This window comes from Boleophthalmus pectinirostris, unplaced genomic scaffold (assembly GCF_026225935.1).
Source record: "Boleophthalmus pectinirostris isolate CB_2022bp ecotype Guang Dong unplaced genomic scaffold, ASM2622593v1 HiC_scaffold_23, whole genome shotgun sequence".
Taxonomy (NCBI): domain Eukaryota; kingdom Metazoa; phylum Chordata; class Actinopteri; order Gobiiformes; family Gobiidae; genus Boleophthalmus; species Boleophthalmus pectinirostris.
Window position 1 is genome coordinate 26194834 of NW_026571207.1, and position 12874 is coordinate 26207707.

Below are 12874 nucleotides of genomic sequence, written 5' to 3' on the forward strand. Positions count from 1 at the left end.
ACAGTACCCAAACAGGATATTGTCTGAACAGATATTTGGAAACTGATATCCAATCCAGCAAATTTTTGAGAAAAGTCTGTTAGTGGCAGTGGGTTTCCTCTGACTTGTTTCTGGGAGGATGTCCTATACACTTCCTCCATATGTGCCTTTAAAAACAGCACGTGGACCTCATGTTTTGGAGCATTTTAGTTAAGTCAAATTCCTCATTCTTCTTCTTATGTAAGATTTGGCAGCTCAGTGTTTTGAAATGAAGTGTACTCCACCTTGTGTCATGATGTCATTTCCCGAGAAATGGTCATTTGTTCCCCCAAAAGTGTAAGGTGGTTCCCTCCACAGAGCGTCCAGTTCAGCCGGAGAGATGTCTGAAAGAAGAAAGATAAACATAGACGTCATCATACTGGTATTCAGGATTTACACTAAGGAATTTGCATATACATTTACATAATTATGCCTATCTGACACCAGGCTCTTGTTATTTTCCCTGCTTATTTAGAATTTGTTATTGATATTTATTTTTTCCTCTTTGTTATTATATTATATTGTGACGTATGAGCTATTGTGTCCAAATAATTTCCCCTGTGGATCAATAAAGTTTGTCTAAATCTAAGAAACCAATACAGATTATAGGAAAACACTGTGACACTTAATAATGATACTTTTTAAAGCAAGTGAATCATGAAAATACAAAAGGTTAAATGGTGTACTTTTAATTTCATTTTGGTATGACATTTTTAATGGTCAATAATAATAACAAAGATGAGCTTAATATTACTGGTATGGGTTCAGCTCAATGGTTAGATTAAAGTGTTTTTTTTTGAGGTTTTGGACCAAACTTAATAACTTAACCCCATACCAAAACAAATTCTTAGTCAAGTATTTTATTATATATAACATTTTCATTCAAGATTTCTTCTCTTGTGGTACTGGCAATGTTGCGCATTCATTCAGTTTTCTTTGGTTTCCTAAAACAACATAATTAAGCAACACTTTTATGACTAATGGTGAGTTTATCAAATCATTGACCTTTCCTTATCATACCTGTCCATATCCTGTTTTCATTTCCTTTAATTATTTGAACACACAACATTACAGGGACTTCTAGTAAGGTAACAATCATAAAGTACAGGAGTTAAAACAACTTGTGGGTAAGTGGGTGCCAGTGGTTAGTGGGGTGGGTTACTGGGACTTTTTTACGACAAGCAAAGTCAAACACATGGATCTAACTTTTATACGTAACTACAAACAGCAACATCTGGACCCAACACGTGCCGGTGACTACAGAAAGAGTATCTGTAGCAGGCTTGCATTTCCAGCACTTTATATAGCAAAATAAAGCACAGAAGTAGGAAATGCTAAAAAATAATGGTATATCAACATGCTTTGTCAATGTACACAGAAAATGATTATCTCAATTCAAGGCATTCATGGCAAGACAAAAGGGTGTGCAGGCCAGGGAGACAATGCAAGATGACACTACAACAAACTGTCTATTCTTCAGTTTCTAAGCATCAAAGGGGCTAGTGTCAACAAGTAAAAACACATAACACAATATCAGTGCCTTTAGTTACCTTCATGGCTAAGAGTTGTACCCATTCTAGACTCATACACTTTACCATGGGTTTATTTCATGGTGGTGGATGCATAGGGAGTCTGGGACTGACCTGTGAAGGAGGAGAGGCATACTTTGATGAGTCCCCTACAACATGAAGAGTTTAAGAGAGGTCTGAAGCAGTACGACGCCATCTGGCCCAAGAACCGGCAACTCCCGCAAATCAATGCCATCCTGTACAATCTTCTTGTAGCAAAGCTTTTCCTATATGAGACTATTAGATCTGCAGTATCCTCCTCTTCTTATTTCAGTGGTTGTTCTTATCTGAGTTTAGGGCTTGGTTCAGCGCAAGCCTGTCTGCTGCTGTCTCCATCGCTCTCTCTCTCCTCCCACCAGTAGCTTTCTCTCCTCAGTAGCTGCCCATTCTGTCAGTGAATTCACAAAGCACTCTATGGGATTGGCATGGGGGAGAGAGAGAGAGAGAGAGAGAGAGAGAGAGAGAGAGAGAGAGAGGGAGAGGGAGAGAGAGAGAGAGAGAGAGAGAGAGAGAGAGAGAGAGAGAGAGAGAGAGAGAGAGAGAGAGAGAGAGGGGGAAAGAGAGAGGAAGTGAGAGGGAGAGTGAGCCAGACAGACAGAAAGGGAGAAGGAGAGAGAGAAGAGAGAAGGAGAGAGAGGACACGGGGGGCCCTCTATTCTTTATGTTGTACAGAGGGAGTTGGTACAAATATGTCCAGAATGTGCGTCGCCACGGCAATGTGTGGGGCATCCATTGTCTGCGCTGGGCAGTTGGTATGGAAGTGATGGAGGTGTAAATAATGGCTGTTTTGTCAGATGGTGTGAAATGGTTCTTTGATTCTGATACTCTTTCATGATGCTAAGTAAATAAACAAATTAAATAAAGTTCAAGTCAGTATTAACTCTGCTCTACCAGTGCACTATTCTCTACCAGCTTGGAGACACAAGTGATTTGCCTGAAATGTTCCACATGATGCCGTAAACAAACTCAAACTTTTCTAACTTTTTTGTAGATGTTTTGTAGCCCAAACATGAATTCTGTGAGCCTCTGCGCAGATCGGACCTGTAATTTGGCCTGGTGATGCTTCCTTTTTGTCATCACGTGGATAGATACATTTAATGCCATACTGTGAAACATTCTGTCAAAGCAGTAACATCTGCATGGAGACAAGCTGGGAGAATCATCCCCCAAGAAAAGTTACATAATGTACCTTTAGTTAAATAATAAACTGCCAGTTGACTGCCATGATTTGGACTTTAAACACCACATTCTGAAGTTGTAATCAATAGTAATGATATTGAATCACTAAAAGATGATCTCATCCTGTAGACATGACTGTATTGCTGATGTACTGTAAGCCAATGCCGCACTGAGACACAACACAAGGTCAGAGAGGAGTAGCCCTGATAGTGGCCGGGATCAAAGATCACTTTATCAACATCTCACAGGGTGGCGCTGCCAACAGAGCAAGAGCTGGCAAATGCTATTGCTTTAGCTTAGCATGCACAAATAGCAAAAGATGACTTCACTGATCTCATAAGAAACAACTGATCAATAGACTGGACCAAGGCCTGTCTAGACTCCCATTACTCACACTGTTCCTAAAAACTGCTAAAGAGCCCATATTTGCTGATCTGTGCTGTAATCTTTCCTCATCACAAACATACCTGGAGTTGTGTTTTCATTCATTCACATGTTCAACACACAAACTCTGCATGTTTAGACTGAGTTCTTCTCTGAAACTGAAAACACTCTGTTCCACCCTATGATAACATGTGGTAATACAGGAAGTGTTCCACTGTGTTTTTAAACTACATACACCTTCATTAGAATCATTTGGATAATTTCAGCCCTGAAATGGCCAATCTCTACTGAACTAAAGGTAAAAGGCAGCAGTTAAATTGAAAACTACCACTAAATGTAAAACCAGGGGGAACAGGGCCTTTTTTGTAGTTTGCCCTAAACTCTGGAACACTCTGCCCCCCCAACATCCGATCAGTCTCCACTGTGGAGTGTTTTAAGTCTCGTCTTAAGACCCACTTTTACTCTCTGGCTTTTAACACCACATGGTTGTGTGGTCCTCTGTGTCTGTTATTTTATTAATTGTTTTATAATTTTTAGCTTTATGCATTTTAACAGTTTTTGTAACACTTTGTTTTAAATTATGATTTACTGTCTTTTATTGTATGAATTTGTCTGTGCAGCACTTTGGAAATCTTTATAAAATGTGCTATATAAATTAAGTGGATTGGATTGGATTGGATAAATGACATTACAAGTTGGAACAGAGCATTTTGAGCTTTGGAGATGTAGACAGACCAATATTAAAGGATTACTCAAAAGTGTGCATGAAAAACAAAACAATTCCAGGTATTTTTTGGATGAGGTAACAACATTCTAACATGGCTTAAAGCTCACAAGAGCTAATTGTGTGTAATATAGGATCTTAAAGCAAATTAACTCTGTCTGCTTCTTGTTCTGAATCAACACATTAGACATTGGATGTAACTTTAAACAAATTTGGCAAATTCATCTCTTGGCTCATTTGACCACATTTTAGAAAGCTCTGTGAAAATAATCATGGGCAGAACAACAAAACAAAATGCTTTAGCAGATGTTTGAAAGAAACAGTAGCTTTGAGAAAATACAGCAGTCATTTTGGGAAAACTGTTGCTAAATCTGTAACGCTACTAACAAAAACGCTCTTAATTTAGGTCACTGGAAGAATAGAGCAAATTGGAACAAGTCTAAAAATACACTTCTAATCATAGAACTCATCAGGTTTACTATGACCCTTGATGATGTGTTTTTAACCAATTTATTCTGACGTTTAATGCCCAAAATAGAGTCAGTTAGCTTTACCAAAATAAAACAATAAGTGGACTTTGAATTGAAGTACCACAGGCACAGGTGTTTCTGTAATACTAGTCCTATATAGAGTCTAACTTGAATTATTCGCTGATTCATTAGATTTAGTATATTCTGATTTTACTTATACCCCACAAAACTGAAAAATAATAAATCTTTAAAAATGGCCAGCTATGTTTTAATTTTTTCCAGGTTCTTGGCTGTGTATCAAAAGCAGTATATTTTTATAGCTCAGGGGATTGTTAAGTTGTTTAATAATAAAACTGATTTGATGTGGAGTTCCTTGTTGCTGCCATCAAGAGCTTGTTCAAGAGGCACCACAACAACATAAGGTTACCTCAGATGGTGTTACATTATTTTTTAAAAGTATTTATTTGGGTATGGGACCAGCACAATGATGATTAATGTTTTAATGTATCTGATTCAATAGTAAAGTTGCACTATGTCACTTTTTTCTGGAGGAGGATATGCCACCTGCTTGTGTCTGAGGAGAATTTATTGCTTAGTTTGAAAGGATTCACAATATGGCATTAAATTTATCTCGACAGAGACAAGCAATTGACACCATGCAAACTTACAGGTCAGATCTGTGCAGAAGCAATCCCTCTCATAGTAAGAATGCATTTTCACACACATACATATCTGAGAAATTACAAAGTGCAACTTCTGCTTGGATCTTTCTTTCCACCAATTGAATGCACTGCAGCTAAATAAACAAGCTGGTCTGTTCTTTTGTGAGTGAATGGTCATGATTGGAGGCACTGGTGTGTGTCTTATATGAGCAGTAAACAGAGCACAGACTTGTCAGGACACATCTGTACACTTGTTATCTGTCAGACGACAAATTCACTCTAATCTAATAACACTGAGTATGTGTGTGTGCCTGAGGCATTGGTCACATGCTGGACTTTTGTCAGCACAAGCAGTGTTTTTAATGATAGTCAATGATATAATATTTACATGATAAGAGGTGTGATAATGTGATCATGATTTTGATATGGTTCGGACAATAAAACTCTGGCAGAGTGGTTACCCCATCACATCACCTATAACTATATAAAAGAGCATGGTCCAAATTCTAATTCTTAATTTATTAAAAAATAAATAAAAATAAAATCATTTTTGTATAGCAACCAAATCTCATCCCTTTTTGGTTAAATCCAGTAGATATTATATTCATGGATAATATCTATAAAAGATGGTAACTAAAAAAAAACAAACGCATTTTGGAAATTTTTCTAATATCTGTAATAAATAATATCTGATTTTGCAATTGAACAGAGGTAAAAACAAGGAACATACTTACATACAGTACATACTTACATACTACAACTAATAATTTATTTTAATTATATTTAAGTAAAATATTGTGTGTCTTTAACTTGGAGTAAGTCTCTACAAACACACCATTGTAATATTACAATGAATTTAGTACAACTGAGTTAGTTTTGATATGATGCAAAAATGACATAAAAATATAAGTCTATTGCATGTCAAATATCAAAGGTCCTATATTACACAGAATTTACTCTTGTGAGCATTGAGTTATAATATTTTTACCTCCTCAAAAACATACCTGAAGCTGTGGTTTGTTTGAGTTATCCTTTATTATTAATATGTCAACATCTCCAAAGCTCAAAATGCTCTGTTCCTCTGTTCCTTGTGATGTCATGAAGCAGTAGTTTTAAAGTTAAATGCTACCTTTTAGCTTCAGTTCAGTAGCTTACAAACTGGCAATTGCAGGGCTGAAATCAACCACATGGTTGCGGTGAAGATGTCTGGAGTTTAAAAACACTGTGGAGCACTTCCTGTATTACCACATGACATGGTAGAACAGATGTTTTCAGTTTGAGAGAAGAACAGCCTAGATAAGCATAGTTTGTGTGTTAAAGATGTGTGAATGAAACAAAACACAACTCCAAGTATGTTTGTGACAAGGAAACAGCATAGTGTAATAGCATAGTATGGATCCTTTTCCACTTTAACCCATCTGAATAAAAATACACTACAGACTACACATTCTGCTGATGCAAACTTTTTACTTGTGTCTAAAGTTACTATTTCCAAGCAACATGAAAAAAACCCACCCCTTTTATAAAACTGATTTAAACTTTTTTTGTTTATTTATTTATCTCTCATTCATTCACAGTGTACACATAGTCCTCTGAAAATGGGTAAATATCTTGTTTCGTCCTGTATCTACATATACACAGCCTGTGACCACACCAAAGGACATTGTGACACTCCACAGTCCATGACAATAACATTCAACCACAGCGGGCTAATAAGAAACATATGGTCTCAGCAGCAATGTCTCTCAGGGTTACAATGCTACACAATACAGCACTGTGTGACCTGTATATCAGTCAAAATTCTGGTGCGTACTTTTGCTAATAGTGAGTTTGAATAGCATAGTAATGTGATACTGACGGTTTGGGGGTCTCTAAGTTTAGCCTAACCCCTGTTAAGTAACTCAGATGCCAGTGTGTCTGTGAGGGTAGAGTGCCCTGCAGGGAGATTCCCACATTGTGTTGTATGGTAGTATTTGAGCAGCTTTGAAATGGACTGTGCCGAGTTGTAATTACAAATTGTAAAGAGGGCCTACATCTGGAAGTCTTTTTTGTAAAAATAGTCTATAAGTAGCAGGTTAGAAGTTTTCCTTTTCATCCTATGGGAGAAGTTTCAAGATTAATGTTTAAAGCTGAAGAGTCTATTTCTATTACTACTAGACTTCTACTGCTACTACAAATACTGCTGTACTACTACTGTTACTACTTAGACAGCTGTGTACAACTACTGCAAAACTTTAGAAAATATTTGGCTTTGCATGTACTGTTTTTGTTGGACTGAAATGAACTTAAATCTTTACCAATGTGTGTTTCTCAAATGGAAGAACTATAATACTCGTTGCTATGATACTTCCATTCTTACAATAAATGTTGCAATGTTACATTTACTAATCTCTTGGCAACAATACAAAGTCAGTGTAGCAAATAATAAACAAGCAATCACAACCTGTCATTGGCTTTAACTGTCTCCACTCCAGTTTGTAAAGTGACAACAACTACTTTATGGTTAAATGACTTAGCACAAAGTACAGCTGTGTTAAACTGGCTATTCTGGCTGCTTTCAACAACATGGAAGTTTTACAGAAAGCAAACTCACTTACCTCTGCGTTTTTGCCCAGTTCCTCTCTCAATTCATTCCTCATGTGTACTGCTGTCTGCCTGTCTGCCTTTAACTTTGTTGTCTTGGCTTGAAAACGTGAGTCTTGTGACATCTGACGAAACCGTAGCCATTCTTCACTGTCATTCCAGAAAACCTCGAGAAGAAAAACAGAAAGGAAAGTTTGTAAGTCAGCAGCAATAGTGTAGAGCTGGTGTGAGAGTCGCATGCAGCATGTTACTGAGCAGAGGAGTTTTCTTACTTTTTTGTGATTTAACTCCTCCCATGACTTCTTTGGGACATGGTTCAACCCACTGCTATCCTCTCTTGACTGAGCACACAACTTCAAGAGCCTTGTATTGTGCAAATATTATGGGCAGGATAAGAATGGAAAATATGTACATACAAGTGTTAAAATTACACTTCAAATATTAAAATATAGCCAAGTTAAATTTGGATTGTGTAACTTTACTGGTGGAGGGTCTGTCAAATGCTTTTCTCTATGGAGATGACATGGTTTGTGTTTGAATGTTTCATAGCATAATATTAAACCCTTCTATCTTCATGAGACCAAACAAGACCAGGTTACAGGTCAGATCTGTGGAGAGGCAACCCCGCTCACAATCAGAATGCCTGTTTTTCTAGGTAGAGCTATAAAACCACATGTAATTTAATACATGTAGGGTAGAGCTGTTTAATGTCATACTGTGGAACATTCCAGGCAGAGCACTTACATATCCATAGAAACAGGCAGGTAATGAACCTCAAACAAAAAATTTACATTTGAAGTTCTATCATGATTTGAGTAAATTCTATCTATCAATGGAAGACTTTTTGTACTTAAAATATGAAAATTCATCTTGCTACACACAACTCTGCACTTAAATTACAAAACAAAATCTAATGTTGCATGCATGAATTAAGAAAAACACACTTATAGATAATTTAGATAATTTTACTTGACAAGATGAATCTACTAAAATAAAGTAAAATGTCCCTAATTTAAGTCATTTTAACATAGCTAGGTATTGCATTCTGCAGTGCATTCCTTTGTGACTGATGATTATTTTAGTAGTTTACTGAACAGTAATTTTAGCTGACGAGTCTAAAGTGTGCCTTTATGATTTCTGGCATGGTAACAAAATTAAGGAAAATAGTATGCAGACCTTGATGGAAGGAACAGAGAAAATTGAATAAATACACATAAAAAATACCAAGACCATCTGAAGTAACTTTATGTAGTTGTGGCTCCTCTAAAACTATAGCGCTTGATAGCACCATCAAACAAGTCCACATCAAATTAGTTCTATTATGAAACTACTTAGCAATCCACTTTGAGCTGTAGCACTATACTGCTTTTGACATACAGCCAAGAGCTTTAGGACATTATAGAAGGCAATATAGAAATTGCAACATAGCTGGTCATTTTGAAAGATAATGAAATAAGAAATTATTTAATTTTGTACCATTTTGATGTATGGCTCTGTCTACTTTCCTCCTCAGTGCAATAATTTGTTATAGATACTTTTTAGGCTGTTCACTTTTACTGTTAGTACAAAAAAAGTCAAAATAGGACAAACATACCTACAAAAATTGGCATGACTATGAGGCTGATTGTCTCTCCACAGATCTGACCTGTAACTTGGTCTTGCTCACCCTCCATAAAGATAGAAAGGTTTAATGGCATGCTGTGAAATATTCTAGACAGCAATAACATCTCCATGGATCTGAGCATTTGATGAACACTTGTATGGACACATTTTCAATTCTTAGTCTGCTAACATGTCATCTGTCAAACTCAACAAAATACAGGAACGGGTGTATTCTCCTAGAGCTTAATTACGTAAAAAGAATGAGATCTGGTTCCTCATTCCCCAGCACCAGTCTCACCAGTCTGGTTGGCCTGGTCGACTAGAGAAGACGGACAATAACATTAAATAAGACTCAAGTCAGCTGGCATGTATAATAGTCCACTGCATAACTCACATAACTTCATTCCTGCTGCCGAGGAACTATCCAAACCTATGACACATAAAGACATAAATATCTCGGGAGACACCCTTTTAATACAAAAGTTTGTAAAAGAAAGCAATCTACAGTCATCACATATGCATATTTGTACACATAGTCATCCAATTATTAACTAAAAGTAGAAATAAGGCACATAGACCAGTTAATCTTGACATTAACCGGTCTTGACAACAGTGCATATTTTGAAGGTGCATTGTGCAACTTTTTTCTGGTGGAAGATCTGTCACCTGCTTGTCTTCATAAATGCGATGATATTGCTTGGTCTAGAATGTTCCACAGTAGAGATTAAACCTATATATGTCAAGGGAGACAACTATAGGCTACATTACAGGTCAGATCTGTGGAGAATTATTGTATTTTTGAGCAATAGAAACACCCATAATTAATAAATGCTATGATAGATGTGTTTGATGTCATAACGTGGAACATTATCCTCCAGAAATGTTGCCCAATGCACCTTTAAAAAGTTTGTTTGTGGGTTAGAGGAAGGAGAAAATTGTGAAGAAAATGTCTGTAAATGATTTCTATAAGTGTGTAGTATCTTTCTGATGCATCAACAGTCCTTTATTACCCTGTGCTTTGTCTCCACCTTCCTTATTGTTACTGTGTAGCTAGGACTTTTCTTTACTATCACTTTCCCTTTCTGGGTCACGTCCGTGCCTATCTATGTGAGAGGAGATAATAATCCCTAAGCTAGCACTAGCACCGTTTTGGTTTCCCTCTTTTGTTTTTTCCTTTGTTAGTTAAATATAAACTGCATAACTGATTGAGTATCCCTGCAGCCCATATGAACCATGCCAAAGTCACCCTGAGTGCACACATACTATGGAGCCTGCGCTGTGCTAGCCATGTGATCGTGAAATTGGCCAGGCTGCAGGACATGGGCCATTTATTTTGCACACTTTGCAAAACTATGGGCGATTAGAGCAATGCTTGTTTAGTGTGGTATGGCAAGGGGGTAGACACAGTTTTTATGTTGAGTTTTTTGCTAGTTTTGCATAAGGTAGACAATACTACAAATGCTATATCACATTTTTGTAGTGCCCAAATCACAATTTTTATTTTAACACGTATAGATGAACACTAAGTAGGTTTTAGGATAGTAAAAAGAGACTTAACAACCTAAAAAAAAGTCTATTGTCTGAGGCACTCTTAACTTTCTGACAATATACTTTTTTCTATATTTTTGAACATTTTTAATACTACTACTAAATGGAAGAGCTCATTCTCCATCAGGCTCCAACAGCGCCACTCATACAGTGAGAAATAGAGGACTACATTCATATCATACTCCATACAACTGTACAACAACTCACCCTTAACAACCTTCTACCTTCTGTTATGTCAATCACTATTTCATCTTTGCACTGTTTCTCCTCTTCTATCTTTTATTTTTACTTGTACATTTATATAATTATGCTTCATTTGACACAATTTTTTGGCTATTTTTGTTACTTATTTTTAATGTATTATTACCATTTATATTGTTGCTCTTTGCTATTATAATATATGATGTGTGAGCTACTGTGTCGAAATAATTCCCCTTGTGGATCAATAAAGTCTGTCTAAGTTAGATCCCCTGATGCACTTCTCTGCGCCTTCTTTTCATAGCTGTTTCTAAGTAGGTTTACATTGTCTTTAAGAAGTATAACTAGCTCCTTCATCTGATCATCTGTTCATGTTCATGTGTCATCGTCATCACTTAGACCATGACAAAGCCTGACTAATTGGAGGAGTAGGTGGGGTAAATACTGTTCTGGTCTGGTTGGTCTGTGAACTTTGAAATTATTTGAACCATGCTTAGCTTAGCCCTGGCTCATAAAGTCCACACCTGTTACATACCTGATGTAGTCCTGGTCTTGCTTCGTCCATGTGACTGTTTGGCCCTTCTTTTTTAAGGTTTAATGTAAGGTAAATGCATGAAAAACTCGCTAACCTTAAGAATAGCTTTTTGATCAAAACACTGAAAACAGGGCTGTCATTTCTAATAACCAACAATTAAATTTGGATCTGTGTTATCGAGAGGTCTTTCCAATTCTCAGTAAACGCATGTGTGGTTTGGCTTGATTAAAAGCTTCTCTTCTTTATGTTCAAGAAACCAATATGAAAATATATAAAAATAATTATTGACTGATAAGAAGAAAATAAAAAAATAAAAAATAAATTAAAAAAAACATGCCATACTGCCCAACTCAAACTGAAAGCTAAAGATTTTCTCCAGGAGTAAAAACTGCATCAGACTTTGTGACAGAGGAGGCTTGTGTTGAGTGTTTAACAAATAGCACTTTTCACAAATATGCTTGAGTGGAGTCCCTGACCATGTGAACAGACAAAGGACATAGATGGAGAGGGTTAGTGAAGAATGCAGTGCAGTGCTGATGGGTGTATCTCATGGCTGGAGTGTGACCACAAAACAAAAGTTTGTAACACAAAACAACGTTAGGCCTATAATTACTGCAGAACATGGGTATTAACTGAACTTGTTTGTGTGCAAAGAGATGGTTTGGTTACCTACAGCTTATATGCTCTTAGACTGATTAGACAGCAGTACGGAGCTAAAATATCCATTCTTATGTGAACATTTTAAAGGTGCACTATTAATGTTAACGTTTAACATTAACATTTCTAGTGTGTTCCACCACTAGAAACTCCATGGAAATGTTCCACAGTATGGCATTATATAGAGTCTATGGAGGCAAGCAGGTGACACCACCAGGCTAAGTTACAGGTCAGGTAGTGGAGAGACTACTTTTCCCACAGTAAGAAAGCAGGTATGAGTTTGAGTTTAATGTTATTTTGTAAAATATTCAGGTAAGGCTAAACATCTCAATACTGCTCACCCAAATGGTTTGAATTTTAATAAACCTTTAGCAGGGCCGTATTGTGCAAACACAATTACTATCTAACAAATTTTACTTGGTAGTAGCTTGCCATCTACAACTGATTTTCATTAACATTTTGCAGTGTGTTACTTTTGGCTTATCATAACTACGGGTCTGAGAGAGGCTACACTCTGGCCATGGTCAACACTTACACTTAAGATGACTTTTGGTGATAAGATGATAAGATTGGGGATTGAACTGTAACAAAGGAATTAAAGAGGCATAAGTATCCTCTACAATAAGAAACTCCTATCTTTTCATACACTGCACTGTATGTACGGTATATATAATAATAGTCAGAGACATTTATTGTACATAATAGTGCTGTAACCCTTTATTTTATTATACTTGCACAATGTTGTG

At 36.7% G+C, this 12874-nt stretch overlaps 1 protein-coding gene across 1 annotated transcript in view; it reads right to left on the bottom strand.

The window, feature by feature from the left end:
- sh3tc2 (SH3 domain and tetratricopeptide repeats 2) overlaps window positions 1–7838 on the bottom strand; it is a 28122-nt gene extending 20284 nt beyond the window's left edge. Inside the window, 3 exon segments of the mRNA XM_055158849.1 lie at window positions 264–362; window positions 1569–1661; window positions 7603–7838. Coding sequence (XP_055014824.1) covers window positions 264–362; window positions 1569–1593 — 124 coding nt within the window. The 5' untranslated portion in view covers window positions 1594–1661; window positions 7603–7838.
- Window positions 7839–12874: the final 5036 nt, after the last annotated feature.